Source organism: Delphinapterus leucas, chromosome 9, assembly GCF_059928025.1.
Source record: "Delphinapterus leucas isolate spDelLeu-1000000601 "Yukka" chromosome 9, BTC_Dleu_Yukka2, whole genome shotgun sequence".
Taxonomy (NCBI): Eukaryota; Metazoa; Chordata; class Mammalia; order Artiodactyla; family Monodontidae; genus Delphinapterus; species Delphinapterus leucas.
In genome coordinates this window covers 73,901,250-73,926,137 of record NC_143137.1, presented here as the reverse complement: position 1 = coordinate 73,926,137, position 24,888 = coordinate 73,901,250, and the positions used below count along the sequence as shown (strand labels likewise).

The following is a 24,888-nucleotide window of genomic DNA, read 5'->3' as shown; positions in this document are numbered from 1 at the left end:
ACTGCTTCATTTTAAATAGTGCAGCATGTGGTCAGTTAGGATGGAGCTGAGAAAAAAGGGAAACAGCCTCCCCTCTTAAGAAGTTTTACTAGAGGGAAAAGAACAGGTTGGAAGCACATACCCTGAGCCAAGCTAGACTAATCCTAACACCGAACGCCTATTAGGATCCTCTGAGAATTGACCAAGTGGTATATTCCAAAGGATAAAAGGGAACTTCCTGATGAGGTAAGACTCCCAGTTTCTTTTAATATGAAGGTAACAAAACAACCAGTATTCGTAAGGTTTTAAGTGCTTACAAAATTTACTCTTATACTTTCACTCTGTTCATTGCCTCACTTAAGTCTTACTGGAGTTCTGCCAAGTAGATGTCTCTCTCACTCTCTTTTTGCTCAGGACACTGAAGCTTAGAAAGGTTAACTCCATGTATAATACTTCCATGTATTGGCTCTGACTATAAACTGCTAGGTCAGATTAATGAGTGGAGCGCAAATGCCTCCTTGAACCTGTCCATGTCTTCATTTGTCTGCCTAGCAGACGGTAACTTCGGAAACAATTTTGGGTAACAATTTTATTTGGACCCTCAAGGCCACGTACGCCCACTGTCCCTGTCCTTATCAGTTACCACCACGCTGCTCTGTTTCTTCCCCATGCCATTCTCCAAACTCATACCCCCACTGTCACACTTTCTGACAACTGTTCCCGCACGTCCTATAGTATCCTAGTCCTATTTGGGCCAAACTCTCTAGCTCCCTCTACCTGCTTGTCTCAGCTAAAACCCAGCTCTTCACTAGGGCAGTGGCTCTCAACCCCAGGCTGTATATTAGAATCACATGAGAGCTTTCAAAGCTGCCAACATACCCCCCACCCCCAATCTCTAATGATTCAACTTCAATTCGCATCTATATGTTTTCAAAGTTCACTCCTACATGATTTAAATGTGAAACTGGAGTCCAAGAACCAATGCTCTAGGGTCTCACTTCCCTTGAGGGCTTTCTTAAGTAGACAGTTCATTTTCTTAGTATTCCCATTACTGAAAAAATGTGTGTGGGTAACAGTGGTCATTCTTCTTACTCCCCTGCACATCATTCCAAGACCACAGCTCTTCCGTCCTTGAGGAAAAATGCCACATCTGAGGCCCATGGAGTCCAGCTCTACAATCCTCTATGGTATCCTCCTCATATTAAAGCCTTAGCCACTGGTCCTTCTCACTTTCCAAGTTTGGCTATCAATCTGTGACAACCTCAGTGCTCATGGAGATGACGAATCCACTCTCCAGCCTTGACATCCTTCATGCCAAAGCTCTACATTTCCTTTCCACTCTAGCATTCTGGGGGAGGAGGCAGAGGGAGGGGAAAATATCAGAACCCGCTGGGAAGATCACACAACACCCCCATGCCTAGTCTCCCTTGCATACCCCACACCCTCAATGATGTTGGTATATTTTGGAAGGGTATTACACCATCTCCTTCTTTAGATGGAAATGCTATCCCAGACCTCGTAATAATCTGAAACTGTTTCATTATTGAAATTTAAACATCCAATACCCAATTCTTTAACCATGATTATCTATACCTCTCTCATACCTTTAAACATAATATTTACTCTTACCAATAGCATTAAGACATGCAGTCCTTTACCCATCACCTATTTTTCATTGTGGCAAAACATACGTATCATAAAATTTGTCATTTTAATGTGTACAGTTCAGTGATATTAAGTACATTCACATGGTTGTGCAATCACCATTACAATCCATCTCCAGAATTTTTTCATCTCCCCAAGCTGAAACCTCATACCTATTAAACAGTAACTCCCGTTACCCCCTGCCCCCAGCCCCTGGCAACTACCAGGGTACTTTCTTTTTCTATGAAGCTGACAATTCTAGGTACCTCATATAAGTGGAATCACACAATATTGGTCCATTTATGACTGGCTTATTTTACTTAACATAACATCTGCAATGTCCATCCAAGTTGTAGCATGCGTTAGAATTTCCTTCCTTTTTTAGACTGAATAATATTCCACTGTGTGTATACGCTACATTTTCTTTATCCATTCATCTGCTGATGGACACTTGGATTTCTTCTACATTTTGGCTATCGTGAATAATGCTGCTATTAACAAATACACAAGTATCTGTTTGAGTCCTTGCTTTTCCTTCCTTTGGGTAGTAGATCCCCCAGAGTGGAACTGTTGGATTATAAGTTAATTCTACATTCAGCTTTTTGAGAAACTCTATCATATGTTTAACTACTTTTTTTTAACATCTTTATTGGAATATAATTGCTTTACAATGTTGTATTAGTTGCTGCTGTATAACAAAGTGAATCAGCTATACATATACATATATCCCCATATCTCCTCCCTCTTGCGTCTCCCTCCCACCTTCCCTATCCCACCCCTCTATGTGGTCACAAAGCACCGAGCTGATCTCCCTGTGCTATGCAGCTGCTTCCCACTAGCTATCTATTTTCCATTTGGTAGTGTATATATGTCCATGCCACTCTCACTTCGTCCCAGCTTACCCTTCCCCCTCCCCGTGTCCTCAAGTCCATTCTCTATGTCTGCGTCTTTATTTATGTCCTGTCCCTAGGTTCATCAGAACCATTTTTTTTTTTTAGAATCCATATATATGTGTTAGCATATGGTATTTATTTTTCTCTTTCTGACTTACTTCACTCTGTATGACAGACTAGGTCCATCCACTTCACTATAAATAATTCAATTTCGTTTCTTTCTATGGCTGAGTAATATTCCATTGTATGTATGTGCCACATCTTCTTTATCCATTCCTCTGTTGATGGACACTTAGGTTGCTTCCATGTCCTGGCTATTGTAAACAGTGCTGCAACGGACATTGTAACCATTAACTTTTAACTACACTCACATCTCTACCGAACCTAAACAGAGCCTTCCTTTCCTTAATCATTTTTCTGACTGTCACACGACCGTCCCTGTCTTCTTTTCCTTCTGGCTTATCTGCCTATAAATCTCGTACCCTGGCTGAAATAAACATTCTCTGTCTTCTCTTTCTGCTCCCAGACTGTGAGCATTGCTGATGAAAGCTTTATTACTGTGACTACAAATTTATCCTTTCCAAATTCATCTTTGGTTTCCTAAAGCTGCTTGGCAACACTTAACATCTACTCTCCAACTGCTCTCGATGGGTATTTTTGATGTTTTCACCACCCTCCTCCCAGCGTTGAGTTTCAATTTTCTTATCTTTGGCCAGCTGGCACTGCAATTTCCAGCTTCCCTGAGAGAAGAGAGACCAGCAGCTATGACTACATCAGCTTTCTTTCCCTGTATCAGTATCTCTGCCTGTGTCCACCTTTGTCTCCTTCCCTCCCACCTAAGTTGAAGGAGTCTTGCGTCTTCTACCTGAGGGTCATTCCATTTTCCTCTATTCTGATCCCTTCTTCCCAATTTCTGATGGATCAGGCCTCTTCCCCCTTTTATCATCAGCAATTCCTTTCCCATTCCTTCTCTGGAAGCATAGAAACGTGCTCTAGTCTCATTCATACTGAAAAAACAAACCCTTCACTTACTTCATGTCTCTAACTAGGCACTTCTGTTCATCTCCTTCTCTTCACAGGCAAATTCCTATAAGAACAATCTGCTTTTTCTGCCTCCCTTCCCCACTTCCTGAATAACTCAGGCTTCTGGCTCGTTACACCTTCGTGGTCACAAAAGACCTTCACATTACCAAGTCTGATGACACTTTTAGTTCTTAGTTCTTTTCTCACTTGTCTCTATGGCTTTGGCATCACTGACCATCCCCATGTTTCTACTCTTATCTCCTATGACAGCATTCTTGCCTGGGGCTTCTCCAGTCTCTGACTGCACCTTCTTCAACTTCCTCAACTTCCTGTTTACATGTCAGCACTGACTCAGCTCCCTTTGCTCTAAACCTCTTCCCTAGAAGATCTCACCACACCTATGGTTCCAAGAACTACCTTATATCAATGACTCCCAGATATGACTCCCATCCAATAACACTCTTGTCCAGCTCTCTACTGGTTATTGACACTTGAATGTTTCAAAGACACCACAATGTTTCTAAAACCAAACTCTTTGTCTTTTCTCTCAAACTAATTGTATTGTATTTTATTTTTTTAAGCCTTATCCATATTTTAATCTTATTTAAATGTGCTTACATACATATGTTTTTAATAATGTAATGTCACCACTTTCTAAAGCCCCCAAATTCCTTTGAAATACTTTTTTTTTAATTTTTAAAAAATTTTATTTTATTTATTTATTTTTGGCTGTGTTGGGTCTTCATTGCTGCACAAGGGCTTTCTCTAGTTGCGGCGAGTGGGGGATACTCTTCGTGGCGGTGCACGGGCTTCTCATTGTGGTGGCTTCTCTTCTTGAGGAGCACACAGGCTCTAAGCACATGGGCTTCAGTAGCTGTGGCACTCGGGCTCAGTAGTTGTGGCTCGCGGGCTCCAGAGCGCAGGCTCAGTAGTTGTGGCGCACAGGCTTAGTTGCTCTGCAGCATGTGGGATCTTCCCGGACCAGGGCTCGAACCTGTGTCCCCTGCATTGGCAGGCGGATTCTTAACCACTGCACCACCAGGGAAGTCCTCTCAAACTAATTTTAATCTGAGGGAATAGCACCTTCATATATTTACTTTCTCCCCATCAATTCATTGTATTGTTTCATCAACTCTTCTTCCTTGCCCCCTCTGGAATCACTCCCTGGCTTGCCACGTCTACTGTCATCACTTTGTTCAGTTCATTGTCTTCTGGACTGTCATTCTAACAGATAACAATAGTCTCTTCCCCCTCCAAGACCTGTTCCCTCTGTGGCCAGTGTGAGCTTTCAAATGAATAATCTGATCATGTCACAGACCTGCTTAAAATCCTTCAATGACTCCCCATGCCTCGGATTAAGTTCAAACTTCTTTTCTTAGTTTATTATATGGGGTTATAATATGGCCCCTCACTAATTCTGTAATGTTCATCTGTATTGTCCATTTTATAATTATACATCAGTTCATCTACAGTTTCTAAGTTATTTAACATTCTAACACTTAAATCACTTGGAACTCTTTTTATTTAACATGAAGCCGTGAAGGAGAGCCCTAGCTGTACTTCTGCCCAAATGGTTGGTCAGTTGTTCTATCACCATTTATTGAATAATCCATTACTTCCCCCACTGATACACAATGTACATTTAAGCACGCATTTATTTTAAAATATGTATTGGTAGTCTGGTAGTTCCTCAAAAGATTAAACATAGAGTTACCATATGGCTTAGAAAATTTCACTCCTAGGTATGTACCAAAGAGAAATGAAACATGTCCACACAAAAAATTTGTACATGAATAATTCAAATTTTCATAGCCACATTATTCATAATAATCAAAAAGTAGAAACAACAAAAATGCCCATCAACTGACGAATGGATAAATGTAATGTGGTATATCCATCTAAGGAATATTATTCAGTCATAAAAAGGAGTGAAATACTGACACAGGCTACATCACGAATGAACCTTAAAAATGTGCTAAGTGAAAGAAGTCAGTTATAAAACACCACATATTTTATGAGTTCATTCATATGAAATGTTCCAAACGGGGAAATCTTTAGAGACATAAAATAGATTAGTGGTTGTATAAGCCCAGTAAGAATGGGGTGACTGGGGGTGATAGCTAATGGGTGTAGGGTTTATATTGGGAGTGATGAAAATGCTCTAGAATTGACTGTGATGACAGTTGCACAGCTCTATGAATACACTAAACACTGAATTGTATACTTTAAATGGGTGAATTGTATGGTATACAATTTGTATGGTAATTTGTATGATATACAAATTATATCTCAATGAAAAGGAATACTGAACATCCACAATGCTCCAGGCACCATACTAGGATGGAACAGTGAACAAACCATGCAAAATACTTGCTTCCATGGATCTTACATCTTCTCTGGGGGAGGGAAAAGATATTAACCATAACAATTTTAAAAATGAGATAATGTATTAGAAAGTAATGAATGTTATGGTGAAATATATGGAGCAGAATGAGGCATGCTGAGGGATGAAGGCTGTAGTCACATCTAGGGATGTGAAGCTGTTGTTTGAACAAAGACCTGATTGATGGAAGGGAGTGGGACAACGTAGGTCCTCAGGGAAGGTACTTCAAGACAGAAGAAACGGCTAGTGCAAAGGTCCTGAGGCTGCAGCGTATCTGGTATATTCAAGGAAGGTGGCCGGTGTGATTAGAGCAGAGTAGTGAGGAAAGGCATAACAGGTAATAAGACAAAGAGAGATAACAGGGCCAAATCACATAGGGTTTTATAAGCCTCTGGAGGGTTTCTAGCTTTTGCTCTGAGTGCGATGGGGAGTCATTAGAGGGATTTTAGAAGAAAACTCACTTAATCTGACTTGCATTTTAAAAGGGTCACACTGGCTGATATGTTGAGCTCCGATTTTGGGGAGAAGCCACGAATGTAGAAGCAGGGAAACCAGTTAGGAGGTTTTCACACTAACTGAAGAGGAAGATAATGGCTTGGCCCAGGATGGAAGCGGTGAAGGTGGTGAAAAGTGGTCAGGTTCTGAATATATTTTAAAGGTGCAGCCTACAGAATTTCCTAGATGGACTGGATGTAGGTGTCAGAAAAAGAGTGACAACAAAATGACTCCAGGGTTTTCAAGCCTGAGCTAACAAAAGGGTGGGCCTACATTAAACAAATCAGGAATACGTAGGTAGAAGAAGTTTTAGGGGGAAGATAAGGATTTCAGCTTGGATGTTCTATATTTGAGACATCTTTCAGACACAGAAGTGAAGATGCCATTGTCTGGGCTGCAGGAGTTAGTGGTATCCAGGTGGCATTTAAAGCCATGAACCTTAGCACAGGGAACTATACTTGATATTTTGTAATAAAAGGGAAAAGAATCTAAAAAGGAATATATATATATCTGAATCGCTGTGCTGTACACCTGAAATTACCACGATATTGTAAATCAACTATTATTCAATTTAAAAAAAAAGAATAAAAAAATACATAAATAAAGCCATGAACCTAGTAAAAAGCAGTTCAAACACTGAAGTTTGGGTCATTTCAACATTAAGAGATTGGGGAGAAGAGGAAAAAAAAAATCAAAAAAGAAGTCTGAGAAAAATTGACCAGTGAGGTATAAGGAAGATGGGGGGAGGGTGATTCCTTAGAATCAAGTGAAGCAAGTATTTATGGGAGGATGGATTGCTCAAGTGCATCAAATTCAGTTAAGTACAATGAGAATGGCGAACAAACGACTCAACTTAGCAACGTGGTAGCAAAATCTGACAAGAGGCATTTTGGTGGAGCGGTGGGGACAAAAGCCTCTCTGGAGTGACTGAGAAATATGGAGGGAGGATTTACAGACAGTGAATGTACATTCCTCTTCTGAAGTGATGATTGTAAATGAGAGCAGAGAAATAAGGGAGTAGCTGGAGGGGCAGGGGGCGTCAAAGAGAAATTCACTGGTATATTCTTTTTTAATGCGAGGAATAACTGAAATAACTATGTTTGAATGCTGGTGGGAACGATCTAGTAATGAATTAGTTGAGACAGAAAAACTTCTGATGACAAAGAGGGGAAAAGCTGTCTAGAATTGTCCTCAAGGAAGGGAAAGGGGATGGAAAGTAGAATACAACCCGAACGGCTGGCCTTAAATAGAAGTACCATCTTACAGCATCAGGAGGGAAGACAGTATAGGAGTAGAAATGCTGGGAGGTGACAGACGCAGTTGTGGGAGTTTATACATTACCATACATTAAATATATCAAATATCTCTCTACATCCTTAAATGCTTCTGAACTCTATTCTCGTTTTCTACTTCCCTTGAAGAACCACTTTGCTGCAATTATTTTAGCTTTAGAATATATTTTAATATCTTGAAGGATAAGCGCCCTCTTCCCATTCTATTCCAAAATTATGTTGATGTTGTTAAAAATATATTCTTCCAGCAAACTTTAGAATCACTGGGTCAAGTTAAAATATAATTCCCCTTGAAATTCGGACTTGAACTGAGTTCAATTTGTTCATTAGATTTTGGAGTTTTGACGCATTTAGAATATAAAGTCTTCATTTCTAGGAACACATTAAGGATTGCTGTCTTACTTTATAAGAGTTTTCTCTCCACGGTTACCTTAAATATGTCAACAGGTCGTTAATAAATGACATGCTCAGTTCAGAGATTTTTAAAATGACATAAATCATAGTCACTTGTTGACTGGTTAACTTACAGACTGTTGTAATCCTCAGGACACCCAGGTCAAACTGACAAGCCAGAGATACTCAGGAGAGCAACAGGGTAAGAAAATACCGTCTATACTGTGGAGCAGTGAGAGGAGTTGCTTCTTGGGAGGGCAGGATAAGGGAACACTGCTGAAGGAAAATTCATCAAAAAATGAACCTGAATAAGTAATGGCAGCTCCTCTCGGACCCTGGCACATGTTCATAAAGACGTGACTGTCTTTCCACTTTGCTGTGACTGAATCTAGAAGGAGTAGAAGGTAAGTAGCTCAGAAACTGGAAACCTCCATTCCATAGGACAGACATTTTTTAGGTTTTATGTAGCACTTTCTGCCAGGGGTCCTGGAGACAGAAAAGTCTCTTCCAAAAGGATGTCATTTATACAATTTGGAATCTCTTTCTTCCTTTAGCATAGCTCTGCCCAGAGATGAGTGTGAATAAGCTGGTCACATTGGAAGGTCTGTTTCTCATTCAGCATGATGCCTACATGCTCAAGAGGAAAGGGGAGAGCATTGGGATGACTGAAAACAGACATGGGGGTCTTGAGAACTGTGGGCCCACAGTGAAACACAGGCCCATAGTTAAAATGAATGTTTGGGGCTTCCCTGGTGGCGCAGTGGTTAAGAATCTGCCTGCCGATATGGGGAGGCGGGTTTGAGCCCTGGTCCGGGAAGATCCCATATGCCAGGGAGCAACTAAGCCCGTGCGCCACAACTACTGAGCCTGCGCTCTAGAGCCCGTGAGCCACAACTACTGAGCCCACGAGCCACAACTACTGAAGCCCGCGTGCCTAGAGCCCATGCTCCACAACGAGAGAAGCCACCGCAATGAGAAGTCCAGGCTCCACAATGAAGAGTAGCCCCTGCTCGCCACAACTAGAGAAAGCCCTCATGCAGCAATGAAGACCCAACGCAGCCAAAAATAAATAAATAAAATAAATACATTAAAAAAAAAGTTTGTTTAGCATAGAGCATCAGAAAATTATCATTTTTGCTTTGGCTATATGTTTAGAATGTTTAGACAGTTTGGATAAGTCAATTAATTTTATTTTATTCTTCAAAACAAAATGTTATCTTCATGGAACTCCACATTTGGAATTTTAAGTCAATGGGAATATATAAATTGATTGATGGGAAACTTCCCAGAAACACATACACTAAAGAATGCAATAGCAGCAATTAAGACTCAATTTTAAAACTTAAATTTGAGAAGGCAAGTTTTCAAGTTAAAAAATGCAAAATGACTGATAGCCTAAGTTCAGGCCATTAATACTACTACATGATCCAAAGTGAAGAGTAATTGTAACAATAAGAAGATAACATGACGTTCAATAGTTTGCACATCAGGAAGTGAATTTCCCTATAATTGTGGAAAGAATGAGAAAACTTTATCGATGGTGGAGAATGCAGAGAGGACCACAAAAGAGGACAGTCATCAGTCTGAAGTAGTCATAGGGCAACCCAGACCACGACACCAATGTAGAGGGTTAAAGTTTGGAGAAGATGAGACTGACAAAAAAGAGAGAAGAATTAGACAGCTGACACCTTCTGAAAGTCACAATGCAGTCGGAGGTGGACAAAATTACCAGAACGCTTTATCCTCTTATATAAAAGGCGTATTTTATGGCAGAAATACTTAAAGAAAACCCTGAACATTCAGGGGGTAATACAGATAACCTCTTTTTAAAAATCTTCCATATAAAAATATGGCTTGATACTACAGATATATTAAATGATATAGTTACAAAAGGATTTTTCTTTTACAATTATTAATTATGGGATGCCTTTAATAACAAGCTTTCTCCAAAATATTCAATATTTAATTTTAATTTGCAGAAATTCCATTGGCATGTACTTATGTCATGAAAACAACTATTGTGAAAACTGAGGCATAATTACCAACACAGAACACAAGTACACAGAGAGATTTAGGATTTCTTAAGGGCTAGATATGTAAGTGAAGAGCCTACTTTAATCAAGTGAGATAACACAGTGCAGCTTAGAAAACAGTGGCCTGGTTTCCTATCATTTATGACCTTATCAAGTCATTTAAACTTCCGTGTCTCAGTTTTCTCCTTTGTACAAGGATGATCTTAAACTAGACGACTTGAAATCTCCCTCATCTATGATTTCATTTTGCTTATGGGTTTGAATTTTCAAATTGAGGATAAGCTATTTTTATACTTATATACAAGTGCTACACTTTTCATCTGAAAGTAGTCATGAAAAAGATTTTCAACAAGTAACCTGTAGTATTATTAACAAAACAAAAAGATTCATGCTATATGCTAACATGATAATCCAACTTTGATTTCAGTTAACAGTTTTGTTAAAAGCACTTTTCCAACTACATCTCTATGGTTCATACAAATAATTTTTCTATTTTCCATCTCCTGGTTGAAACCATCATTAAAATAAGAAAAACTGCAACACACAAGAAACATCTCCTTCAATACTAGAATTTCAAGTCAGTTGAGATTACAGAGGTACAAAAAAGCCTGGTACATATACTGTTTTTACTACTGAAATTTCTGTATGATGCTTCTAAATGTGGCTAAGGTTAGGAATTGATCTTACCTTCTGTCGAAGAAAGGGAACCCACTTGCAGTCTACCAGTTCCTGGCGATACTGCTGTGTAAAGGATCCAACGTAAGACACATATGCCGCCATAAGGAGAACATCTCCACAGAGCGTCTTCTCTTGAGCTTCGAAGGACTGAACAGACTGACCCCAGCGAATCTTCTCTGACTGAAAGATAAGATTACTCCGATGTAACTGCAGGGTGAGCAGCAACTCAAGAAACGTTTAATGTAATTACCTTATTCCTCAGTTTACGTCTAGGTCACTCTGCACAGCCTTGAGAAGGAACAGAACATGACTGGATGGCATGACCATGATAATCGTTCATACATGTGACCCATCATTATGAAGGTGCTCTCATAGTATCTTCAGTGGAGTTTACGGCAACATGACATTAGATCTTTAACATCTCCTTTTGTTGGATGCCCGAACTCTAATTATGACTGAGGTCCTTCTTAAAAGGCTGACAGTCACTCTCCTCCCCTCTAGCAGTAGAGGACCAAGAGCTGTGGCCAAGACTGAGTGATGTTAGGATTTTTAATGGCAGCTTGGATGCTCTCCATCATTCCTGATTTTCAGCAATATTACTACACCACCCTAAGCAAACATTATCTTAAACATTTGGGCCATGGGCTGATTACAGAAAAAGGAAAATGACAAACACCAGTTATGTCAATTAATTAAAACATAAAGTTTAAAGAGCCACCTAACAAGGATTCTGTAAATTAAAGAATAGCGCTGGTAGTTACTAAACTCAGGTTATTTTTATAGTATAATCACTCAATCAGTGAAAGAACTTACAGCCCATGTAAAAAAGATGGAGGCCAGGAGGACTTCACTAGCTCTGAAGACAGTATGCTCGGAGAATGCTGTTCAAATCCTTACATCTAGTTGGCTAGCCATTTAAAATCTGATTTCCGGGTTAAGTATGTGGAGCCCTTAATATTGGATTTGACTAAAACTGCAATAAATATCTATGGATTGACTGAACTGCAGAGTACTTCACTAATTCATCTGGTTTCAATGCATGCTAAAATTTAATACCACATTCTAAGAACATGTAAATTAATAGGAACTGAAAGAAACACCCAGCAAATTGATAGTACAAGCAATGAAGAACCCTGTGGAATTTAGCTTTACTCATCAAAGGGGAGAGACAGACCACAGAAAGCAAAAACAATGTACGTCAGAGCAGACTGCAACGCCAGTTCTCTGCAAGCCATCACAATACCGCTAACACTGAGGTAATGAAACTAGCAGGTGACAATGGTTATGAAAGCTATTTTAAGATAATCTGCTTTGCTCGATAAAGATCACCCCAAGTTAGCTCTATAATTACACACTAGAGAACTTCAACTCCCTTGCCCTCTTTATAGAATTTATTACTTTCCTTCTTCAGCTACAGATAATATATCCATTAATTTTGAAGAAGAATCTCTCATTTGCTTTTCCTCCAACTTTGTTGTCTTTGGTTAGTAGATGATAAACAATAAAGGGCACCCACCTCATTCTCCAAAACAGCTTTGAAATTTGAAGATTTACTAAACATAGACTTACCGGCGATTGAAATCGTCAATAATTTCACTATACCACCCACGCAACATAAATCATTACTGACACTGGCTAACAAGGGTTTAAGAGTTGGAACATGTCCTGTAATAAATTTCTAGACAGTTAAAAATCACTATAATTTTATTCTAATGCATTATAGATTGCCTGTAATGTCATCCTGGCTGGGGTGACCCATTTCTAATTTTGAACAGCTGTTCAGCTCCAGAGCTACTTAATGATTAAATATAAATTGCCTGATTTATTAGTCTGAATGGTTGAGACTATAGCTTCCAGGTCAATGCTATATAGACAAAATCATCAGTCTTGGTGTTTTTCAGAAGTTAACTGTCTCCTGTTCTAGTCAGAAAGAATTTATCCTCAAAGGAAAAGGTCTGACATTTTCAATTAATCCTTTAAAAAAAAAAATATATATATATATACACACACATGTATTTTTTTTGTTAGTTAACATTATTCAACCATTTTTTCCTCTCCTTTTCTAAATCATCATGAATAAATAAAGCCTTTGGAAGACACTGTTGTGTGCTAGAGATACAAGGTAAAGCCTGTTTTTACCTTGATAAAACTTTCAGACATTCTCTACTTCAAGTAAGTCTAATTCAACGGCACTTTTTCTTTTCCACAGGTACCTCATAAACCGTAAACCCTTCAAACTGCCTAGATCTTATCACTTTAAATGGAAGCCGGTATAAACTCCACTAGAAGCTGTGGAATTTCTCAACTGATCTAAGAAAAATGAGTCTTCAAAGGGCTCCAGAATGTTTTTTCAACACAGGAGACTCCCAAAACTCACCCATTCATTCATTCAACAAATACATATTGGAACCTATGATGTGCCAGGGACCATTCTATATGCTTGGGATCAAGCAGTGCAGAAAAAAAATGAAGTTCCTGCTCTTGAGAGCTTATATTTTAGTTAGGGGAAAAAGACCACAAAAAAGTATATGTGTTCATATATGCACATATACAGTGTGTGTCATGTGATCGTAAATGCTATCAAAAAATAATAAAGCAGAGGAAGTGGAAAGAGCTACAGGTTTGCGTGTGTGGCTGTGTGTGTGTGTGTGTGTGTGTGTGTGTGTGTGCAGGGGGCAAGGTGAATGCTGTTTAATGTAGGGAGGTCAGGGAAAACCGTGTGATAAGGAGAACTTTTAGCAGACATCTGAAAGAAGTGGGGGAGCCACACGGAGGAAAAAGGCAAAGGTTATGAGGTAGGAGAGTGACTTGCAGGGTGAGGAACAGGGAAGATGGAGCCGGAGGGAAGGTGGCAGAAGCAAGGACAGAGGTGTCCAGGAGCCAGATCACGGGGAGCCCTGTAGGCCAGGTAAAACCTTTGGACTGTACTTTGAGTGAGACAATTAGTTACCCGGGAATTCTGACAGAGTGGTAACATGAATGGACTTAATATTTTTTTTTTTGCAGTACGCGGGCCGCTCACTGTTGCGGCCTCTCCCGTTGCGGAGCACAGGCTCCGGACGCGCAGGCTCAGCGGCCATGGCTCACGGGCCCAGCCGCTCCGCGGCATGTGGGATCTTCCCGGACCGGGGCACGAACCTGTGTCCCGTGCATCAGCAGGCGGACTCTCAACCACTGCGCCACCAGGGAGGCCCTGGACTTAATTTTTTAAAAAACATCACTCAGCTGCACAAAGGGGAGTGGACCTTGGGGGTGACGGTGGAGGCTACAGCGGTACTCCAAGGGAGAGATGCTGGTGGCCTTGGATCAGTGTGGCGAGGACAAGGTGGTGAGAATGCTGGGATTCTGAATGGACTTTGAAGGTAGAGCCAGTCCAACATGCTGAAGGATTGGATATGGGTGTGAGAAAGAGAGCAAAAGGGTGATTTCAGAGCTTCTGACCATAACAACTAGAAGAAAAGACTTGCAATTAATGAAACGGAATGGAGGTGAATTTTGCAGAGTGAACTATGAGTTTATGTATAATAAACTATGAACTTCAGAGGGATGATGGGTTTAAATTTGTAGTAAATTTAAATTAGATTTTTTTTTTTTTTTTTTTTGCGGTACACGGGCCTCTCACTGCTGTGGCCTCTCCCGTTGCCGAGCACAGGCTCCGGACGCGCAGGCTCAGCGGCCATGGCTCACGGGCCCAGCCGCTCCACGGCATGTGGGATCCTCCCGGACCGGGGCACGAACCCGTGTCCCCTGCAGTGGCAGGCGGACTCTCAACCACTGCGCCACCAGGGAAGCCCTAAATTAGATTTTTTAAAGTCTACTCTATTTATAAGAAATCAGGCTATCACCCAGCCCCACCCATTGTACCTTACATTTCTCCCTTCTTTCTTTGTAAGAGAACTCTGATTCTCAAATGAGGGTTAATGTGTCCAGCCCTCTGGGATGAACTGTGACTGGCTAAGCTGATTATGATCACCCCATTTCTCAGTTTCCCTGCCTGCTTTGCAGCTAGGTGTGGTCACTCTAGTTCTGGCTAAAGAAAGTTAAGTGCTTTAGTTAAGTTTGCTTAAGGGGTTGCCAGGAAAACTTCAGTTTTTGTTATGAAAGGAGAAAAATCCAGCTGCTACAGATTCTTCTCTCTTGCCTGAATCTAAAGGTGTAGTATCCATCAGTGACCAGGCTGCAAACTGTGTGAGGGTGAATGGACACATGCTAAGTATGGAGCAGCAGAAGGCTGTACAGAGATTAGGGGTCTGATCACTAATTACCTGAATCAACACTGATAATGGCCTACCTCTGGAATTTTTTTAATATGTGAAAAACTCCCATTTGTTTAAGCCACTGTAAATCAACTTTTCTATCACCTTCAGCCAAATGCATTTCTTTTTTTAATTTTTATTTTCTTTATTTTTTTACCATCTTTATTGGAGTATAATTGCTTTACAATGGTGTGTTAGTTTCTGCTTTATAACCAAGTGAATCAGCTATACATATATATATATATATATATCTCCCCATATCTCCTTCCTCTTGCGTCTCCCTCCCACCCTCCCTATCTCACCCCTCTAGGTGGTCACAAAGCACGGAGCTGATCTCCCTGTGCTATGTGGCTGCTTCCCACTAGCTATCTATTTTACATTTGGTGCATATATATCCATTCCACTCTCTCACTTCGTCCCAGCTTACCCTTCCCACTCCCCGTGTCCTCAAGTCGATTCTCTACGTCTGCGTCTTTATTCCTGTCCTGCCCCTAGGTTCTTCAGAACAATTTATTGTTTTTTTTTCTTAGATTCCATGTATATGTGTTAGCATACAGTATTTCTTTTTCTCTTTCTGACTTACTTCACTCTGTATGACAGACTCTAAGTCCATTCACCTCACTACAAATAACTCAATGTCATTTCCTTTTACGGCTGAGTAATATTCTATTATATATATGTGCCACATCTTCTTTATCCAGTCATCTGTCACTGGACACTTAGGTTGCTTCCATGTCCTGGCTATTGTAAATAGAGCTGCAATGAACATTGTGGTACATGTCTCTTTTTGAATTACTGTTTTCTCAGCGTATATGCCCAGTAGTGGGATTGCTGGGTCCTATGGTAGTTCTATTTTTAGTTTTTTAAGGAACCTCCATACTGTTCTCCATAGCGGCTGTATGAATTTACATTCCTACCAACAGTGCAAGAGGGTTCCCTTTTCTCCACACGCTCTCCAGCATACAAGGGGAAACTGACGGTAACACAATCATAGTAGAGGACTTTTAACACCACACTTTCACCAATGGACAGATCATCCAAAGTGAAAATCAATAAGGAAAAACAAGCTTTAAATGATACATTAAACAAGATGAACTTAATTGATATTTATAGGACATTCCATCCAAAAACAACAGAATATACTTTCTTCTCAAGTGCTCATGGAACATTCTCCAGGATAGATCATATCTCAGGTCACAAATCAAGCCCTGGTAAATTTAAGAAAATTGAAATCGTATCTAGTATCTTTTCTGACCACAATGCTATGAGACTAGATACCAATTACAGGAAAAAGAATCTGTAAAAAATACAAACACATGGATGCTAAACAATATGCTATTAAATAACCAAGAGATTACTGAAGAAATCAAAGAGGAAATCAAAAACTACCTAGAAACAAATGACAATGAAAACATGATGACCCAAAACCTATGGGATGCAGCAAAAGCCGTTCTAAGAGGGTAGTTTATAGCGATACAATCCTACCTCAAGAAACAAGAAACATCTCAAATAAACAACCTAACCTTACACCTAGAGCAATTAGAGAAAGAAGAACAAAAAATCTCCCAAAGTTAGCAGAAGGAAAGAAATCATGAAGATCAGATCAGAAATAAATGAAAAAGAAATGAAGGAAATGATAGCAAAGATCAATAAAACTAAAAGCTGGTTCCTTGAGAAGATAAACAAAATTGATAAACCATTAGCCAGACTCATCAAGAAAAAAAGGGAGAAGACCTAAATCAATAGAATTAGAAATGAAAAAGGATTAGTAACAACTGACACTGCAGAAGTACAAAGGATCAGGAGACATTACTATAAGCAACTCTATGCCAATAAAATGGACAACCTGGAAGAAATGGACAAATTCTTAGAAATGCACAGCCTGCCGAGACTGAACCAGGAAGAAATAGAAAATATGAACAGACCAATCACAGGCACTGAAATTGAAACTGTGATTAAAAATCTTCCAACAAACAAAAGCCCAGGACCAGATGGCTTCACAGGCGAATTCTATCAAACATTTAGAGAAGAGCTAACAGCTATCCTTCTCAAACTCTTCCAAAATATAGCAGAGGGAGGAACACTCCCAAACTCATTCTATGAGGCCACCATCACCCTGATACCAAAACCAGACAAAGATGTCACAAAGAAAGAAAACTACAGGCCAATACCACTGACTGATGAACATAGATCTTCAACAAAATACTAGTAAATGCATTTCTAATAGTGCAGTTCTATATTTTTAGGTAGCACTTAAATACAAAATAACAGTTTTATTGAGATCTAATTCACATACCATGAAATTCATCCTTTCAAGTATTCAACTGCGTGGTTTTTAATATATTCACAGATCCGTGCCATCATCCCTAGTAATTTTAGAATGTTTCCCTCACACAATAGAGAAACTCTATTCCCATTAGTAGTCACTCCCAAACTCCTGCCCCCTTGTCCAACCCCTGGCAACCACCAATCTACTTTCTGTCTCTATAGATTTACCAATTCTGGCCATTTACTATACATGGAATCATAAAACATGTGGCCTTTTGTGTCTGCCTTCTTTTACTGAGCATGATATTTCAAGGTTAGTCCACACTGCAGCATGTATCAGTAATTCAATCCTTTTTATGGTCAAATACTATTCCACTGTCTGAATATATTAGACATGGGAGAGCAAAAAGATCTGTGACTTACTGATGTCAAGGGCCATATGTTTTTCTACCACTCATGTTCAAAGCGGAGAAAGTTAAAGAGATTTAAAAAATCTTTATTTAATGGAATAACTATTAACATTAGCGTATCAGTCACTTGTAAAAAGATGTCAAAGAAAACCAATAAACCAAGCAGGTTTAGCTTGAGGTAATGTTTTATTGGTAGAACTCAATTGCAAATGTGTAATAAAAGATTCAGACCTCTGTTATCTAACAGCTGCCCTGAGTTTATAACAGATCTTAGGAAAACCACTGAGTCCATGGCTATACACTGAAAAACACACAGAATCCATCACTTATTCCTTTCGGTAAGCTAGAACTACTGTGTGAATGATGAGTATTCCCGTTTGTTGTTGATTCCATGTTTAGTTAGTCCTTATTGACCACAAATAAAGATAAAATCTCCCAAAGCTGATTGTGAATATTTCAGTTAGAATTTTGGAAGAAAAGGATAACTTGCCTCAAGTTCCTTGACAAGTCTGTTAGCCAGTTCGATAGTTTTGTTGGTTTGGTTCACCTCTTCTTGACACCGGACTTTCTCGGCTATTGCTTTTTCAAATGAAGCTGTGAGTCTGCTCAGATTTCGATCCAAATCCTACAACAAGAGTCAAAATTAACTCGTGAGCCATTTGTAGATAAAGTGCAAACATTACAATCGTCTTGAAACACCTACTACCTGAAGGTAAATGAAATGAGCCTCTTTCCCTCCTTTGACCTTTGCCCCTGAGAGCACACACGTTAGGGAAGAAATGTATCAGGGCTACCAGGCAGTTTTCTCGCCTTCCTCCTGCACTGGGCAGAGTGTAGACAGCGACCAGGGTGAGTGGATGTGCCCTGCTGACTCAAGCACGCCCTGCGTGCCCTGTCCCCTCTCTTGTGCCTACACCTCACCCTCCGTCTTTATTAGGGATGACGGGCATCTTCTGGTTCTCCACCTACTGACTCTCTTTCCACTTCTCAGGGGTCTATAACTCAGGCAACAAAGAGCCCCTTTAGACCTCAGCAACCTGACCTGGCTTGGACAACCAGATTTTCTCTTCTGGAAACTTGGGACTGAAACTCAGAGGTATGTCACTGTCTTTAGCATCGTAAGACCCAGGAAGATGTGTACATTTTGGAGGCCTTCATTTAGAGAGGGACCATCTTCCACCAGGGCCATGGGAAAGCAGGGGAAACCATTCCTGAGAACAAGAAAGAATGAAAAGATAGCACAGTGAGAAGTCACACAGCCCTAAACACGTTCCCGGCAGCTTCCCATTTCCTGGATCTCATGCCTCCTGAGACCTAGTCATACACTTTTTTACCTCAGAGTTCCATGAGTCATCCTGGTGTACTTTTTGGCTTAAGGTTTGCTATGTGGGTTTCTATTATGTATAGCCAAAAAAGCCTTGACTAAGATATCAAGTACTTAGGAGACTCCTTACTATATCATCTTGCTACCTGCAAGTTCTAACAACCCTAAGTAAGATTTATAACATTGTTTTTGTAAATACATGCAAAGTTCCAAGAGACTTTAATAAGTAAACTTGTAGTACGTACCATATTTATAATTTAGAGACTGCCGCTATTTGTCAATGACCCAATTATTACATTATTATTTAATTTATATCATTAATTAAAAAAAGAAAAAAGTGTGCATCATATTTAAGGTTTACAGCCGAAATAGGTCAAATTTATGAGAAATGGGAGGAGATATTACACATTAACGGTTAGAAGTCAGATAAAAATGAATAATACCTGGAGGTATATTCTAGGTTATTGAAAGTACTTGTGGTTTTATAAAACACAGAAGCTCATGTAAACTCTGGTATCAGACACCCAAGTTCGTATTTGGACTCTGCTATCAGCTAAGCAGCCTCAAGGTGGGCTGTCTACTTAAGCTCTCCATGCCTCACTTTCATCATCTAAAAAATGGAAACAATAATGTTACCCAATTCATAGGGTTGACCTAAATATACATAGAACTAAGGTATAAACTCTTATACTGGTTCCTTTCGTAAAGTTGGGAAGGGGAGCTGGGTCTTGGGAGACCACAGGCTCTCGCACGTGTTTCTCTGCCTCTTGTGAAGAGGCATTGACAGCTCTTGTTCTGGACTATCTTCTGCAAGATGTTTGCACAGCAAATAGGCTTAGGAAATAGAGACAGTGTTTCTTTCAGGGCAGAGGACAGATTTGCTTCCTGACCAGAACACTAAAGAGATGTTTCCCTGTGGGGCAAAGGTTGGGCAGCTTTACTCGCTGCCTTCTTTATATGGGGCATTTTCTAAGATGGGATTTCTCAGCTGTGACACAAACCCACTGTGAACAGCCTCAGCTGGTCCACTGTGCGTCACTCCCACGGGAAATGGCAGACAAGGGAGCTGAGGCACGCACGAGGCTCATGCTGCTTGCCGGGCTATGGGTAACAAAGTCTTCTGCTCTCTGACCCACGCATCCCGTGTCTCACGTCTTCTGCCGGCATCTATGAAACTGTGGCAGGTAACCTGGCAGCCTGTGAGTAGGGTAAAATCTTGGTCCCTTCACAGTTCCTGACAGGCCCTGGCGTTTCAGGTTCTAGAAGTAAATGGAGTGAGGAAGGAGGCGCTTAGCCCGAACACCTCAGCCCACCAGACACCCTAAAAACCAGTGTTCTCCAACTTAAGTGTGCATCGGAACCACCCGGAGGGTTTGATCAAACCCAGATTCCTGGCCTCCCTGCCTGAGTTCCTCATTCAGTGTGCCTGAGGTGGGTCTGAGAGTCTGTATATCTAACAAGTTCCCAGGCAACACTGATGCTGCTACTGGTCGAGAGAACACACTTTAAGAAACACTACCCTAAAGAGACCGAATTTGGACTTTTTCATGGCCATTCGTAGGCTCTGTGTGTTTGAAAGACAAGATGGCCTTTTTTCCCCTCCAGCTCAGCAGTTTGTTTTTTTCTACTCAACCTTCAATATGAGGCCATCTTTTAGTCTGAAACTAGAGATAAAGACTTGAAAGAACAAAAACAAAGAGACTAATACTGGTTAACGAATGCATTTCCATCACAGCATAAGTGCTGAGAGACACAGCCCTGCTTTTCTAGGTGAGATGGCAACAGGAGGCATAAGGCAAGAAGGAGGGAAAGCCCATGAGGGAGGAAAAAAGAGAGGCTGAAGGAGATGAAAGCAAAGCTACCAAAAAACATCATTTCACCTGGGCTTAAACCTTGATTTGACTGTGTACCAACAGAAAGAATCTATGCAGAGTTTGTCGTTGACTGGCATGACCAGTCTTCATAGAGAATTTTTTTTTTTTTTACTTCAGGGTGTAGTGTATTTCCTACAAAGGGCATTCTCCTATACAACCACAATATAACCATCAAAACCAGGACATGGGGGCTTCCCTGGTGGCGCAGTGGTTGAGAATCTGCCTGCTAGTGCAGGGGACACGGGTTCGAGCCCTGGTCTGGGAAGATCCCACATGCCGCGGAGCAACTGGGCCCGTAAGCCACAACTACTGAGCCTGCGCGTCTGGAGCCCGTGCTCCACAACAAGAGAGGCCACAATAGTGAGAGGCCCGTGCACCGCGATGAAGAGTGGCCCCCGCTTGCCACAACTAGAGAAAGCCCTCTCACAGAAACGAAGACCCAACACAGCCATAAGTAAATAAATAAATTAAAAAAAAAACAACCACAACAACCAGGACATGAACACTGACACATTACTACCATCTAACTGAATGTTGGAGGGAAATGCAGCCAGAGATTCTGTTGCATTAATAACTACTCTCTGGAAATCCATTCTTGGAAGGGGGATGGAAGGGACCAATCTACATAAAGACATTGCTATTGTTACTCTGTCTTCTTTTCTCTGTGTCTGCAAACTTACTTTTGCAGCTTATTAATATAAGAACCTCTGCTTCTACTGTTGGTCTTTGAAATCAACTGAGGTGAGCAGTTCTTTTCAGCTCGTTGCAGGCTGTGTCCAAAAGATGACTAGTTCCACAACCACAGAAAGTCTTAACTTTAGAATCACACATGAGCATTCTCATCACTTTTCCATGAACATTAACTTGCTTCTAATATTTACATAAAGCCATTAATAATAGATGACAACATTTTTCTAAAGGTCTTAGTCAAGTTAACAGTGAGAACTTTGACCAATGAATGAAGCTAAGTTTAATAAAATTAATATGTTTTTCCTAAATTTGTCTAAATCAGCTGTCGTCGTTGTTGACAGTAGTGGCCCCAGACATAATCAGGCCAAGTTCAAGTCCTGTTCTATAAGAAGCTGGGCTTGGCTGCGTGGCCACTGTGAGCACCAGAGCCCAGGTGTGGTGATGGCGGAGTTCACCTGCTCAGAGACCCATGGCAGGATTTCCTCCAAGATGGGAGCATCCTCCTTCAGGTCTGCCCTCAGCTCCCACTGCTCCTTATTCTTTGCACTCCCATTGGACAACCTCTCTACACACGTGATCTTCACGCCAGCGACTCCCAAATCTATGTTGCTGAGCCAGGCTTCTCTTTCAAACTCTAGTTCTGACCCCGAACATCTTCACTTGGGTTTTCTACACAAAGAGAGTGGGAACGAACATTTATGAAGCATCGACTGTGTACAGCACACTGAATAGCATCTCGATCCACCAGAATTTATAGGTGGGAAGCAACAGAAACCATCTCCAGCTAATTTAGGCTGAAGGGAACTTCCTCAAAATGGGGGAGCTCTTCCAAAGAAGCGAAAGGCAAAGAACTACACATAGGCTCCCAGAGCTCCAGGGAGACTTGGGAATAGCAACTCTTGGAAAGTTTCAACTGGACACTGTCTCTACAATGCATGAACTCTGTTTTCAGTTTTATTCTTTGGCTGATGATTCAAATTCTAGAGCTGGGGGTGGGGGGGCAGGCGGGGAATCAAATCGGCAAAACTTGGACCACATACCTAGTCATCAGCCATGACAGGAAAATGTACCCTTGGTCAAAGTCCTACCTGAGTGTATCCAATGAGGAAAGATAATTCCCCAGAGATAAACCAGGCTGTTATCACCTAAAGTAGGTAGGACTGGATTCTGGGGAGCCCCAAATCACAAATGCCCACCTTGAGAGTTAGCTGTTATTATCACTACGTTACAGTTAAGAGACTGAAGCTCTGAGGATTTCCCTAAGTTGCCAGGGTTACACAGCCTTATCATTCTGACTGTATTACTGCATGCTACCTTGTCAGGCACCTCTAACTCATCATCTCTATTCTGTACGCCTCCCCCTCCCTCTCTATCCTGTCAGCAGCCTTGAATCTATCTCGCCGTCTCCACTGTGGCTGCTCCTGCCTTAGCTGAGGCCCTAACAGGACCCACTGCAGACCCACAGACCCACTAACAGGACCCACATGCTTCTAACTTGTCTTTCTGCAGCTAGACCCCCTCCCTCCAGCTTCCATTCAGTCGATGAAAAGTGAGTCATTAACGTACTAAGATCTTTCCAACGCCCAATACTACAGGTCAGATGAAATTTAAATTCTGCAGCACGAAAGGCAGAGAAGCCTTTTGCTCACCTTTTGCTTTTGCTCACCATTACTTCCTGCTATTCCTAACCTTCCCCCAAACCCCCATCTTCGGCATCTGGCCTACTAGGACTCTTCAAGTCTACCAACTGCTTCTTCCCTCTTTTTTTCATTCTTTACCAGGAATACCCTTCCTGACCTAGTTATCCTGGTGACTTGCAAGTAATTTTCACAGCTCATGTCAAGTACACCTTCATTATAAAACTTTCTCTAATTTCTCTGGGCTCTTTTCTGGCACTCCTACTGCACTCTAGATATAGTCACATATATACTTATAACACTGGACTACAATGACTGGTTATATATTTGTAAAAACAGTCATGGTGATAATATTTGTAGTTAGTGTTTTCTAAGCACTTACTATATGCCAGGCACCATGTGAAATTCTCAATATGAATTCATATTGATTACTAAATTCTCAATATGAACTACTGTCATTTTATCCTCACGATCCTAAGAAGTGGATGCTATTATAATACCTCCTTCACAGTTGAGAAAAAAGAGGCTCAGAGAGGTTAACTAACTCGTGCAGGGCAAAACAGTAAATACTGGAGCCTGGATATAAACCCAGGCACTCTGGTTCCAGAATCCTTGCTTTTTAATCACTGTGGGCTACACTCTTTCTACTTAATTAATACATAGTTAATTAACGCTTGCAAAGTTTATTAACGCTACATAGTTAATTAACGCTTGCAAAGTTTCTTAAGGGCAGAAACCATCAAAGTTCCCACTTTCCCAGCTCAGTGTCCAGCATACAGCAGATAAGGAATATGTACTGAAGGAGAATATAAAGGAATACATCCATGAAAGGTCAAATTCCTTCCTGTTTGGTAGGTCTCCGAGGTGGTCCTCTCTGAAAGTGGGATCCTAAGGCGGGGAGGGGTTCCATGTCTCGGGAACTTCTTCAGCGTTAGAGTCTGCACTTACCGCCAGCTTTTTCCTGATAGCCTCTAGTTTTTCAGTAGCTGCAGCCAGTTCTAAGTTTGCTTGGGCTAACGCTTGCCGTTTGGGCTCCACATCACAGTAGACCTGAAAAGCCACGTGGGGGTTATTTCACGAGGTAGTAAAGATGGCAAAGACAAGTAATCATTCAGTCTTACGTTTGCTGGAAGCTTTACAATTAAAATCTCTACGTGACCTAGAAATTTGGTGTTTATTCTTAGCCATGGTACTACCTAATGGCAGAACAAAAATCCACCCAGCCTACCAAGTCCTCTAAGCTTTCTACTGTTTATTCATTTATTCTGGACATTAGAGTTACAAGCACTTGCATAAAATGCTATACACGTCATATACTATTAAGATACTAAAATTAGTTTTTCATAAAATTTGGAGATAATCCTCATTTCATCATAAATTGTAGTGTATAGGAACTACAGCTGAAGGTGGGATCAGGTCTAGCCTTTAAGGCAGAAAAGCTGTGTAGAGAAATTCTCTGAACCTAGGAAGGAATGTGGGAGATGTCCTCACCCAGTATTAACCACACTTTCTTTTCTAAGTTCCTGGCCACCTTAAATGTTATTTGAATGAGTGGTTTCAGCGCTTGAGTGGATCAATTATTCTCCTATTGGGGAGAGAGAAAGGAAATTAAATTT

General features: G+C 40.8%; 1 protein-coding gene across 1 annotated transcript in view; it reads right to left on the bottom strand.

Annotated features, from left to right (window-relative positions):
• The window catches only part of DNAH11 (dynein axonemal heavy chain 11), a 335,983-nt gene that overhangs the window by 77,231 nt on the left and 233,864 nt on the right, over positions 1-24,888 (bottom strand). Inside the window, exons 61-63 of the mRNA XM_089917707.1 lie at positions 24,221-24,322; positions 18,238-18,372; positions 10,823-10,993 (exon numbers count right to left, since the gene is read on the bottom strand). Coding sequence (XP_089773833.1) covers positions 10,823-10,993; positions 18,238-18,372; positions 24,221-24,322 — 408 coding nt within the window. The remainder of the gene's footprint in view (positions 1-10,822; positions 10,994-18,237; positions 18,373-24,220; positions 24,323-24,888) is intronic.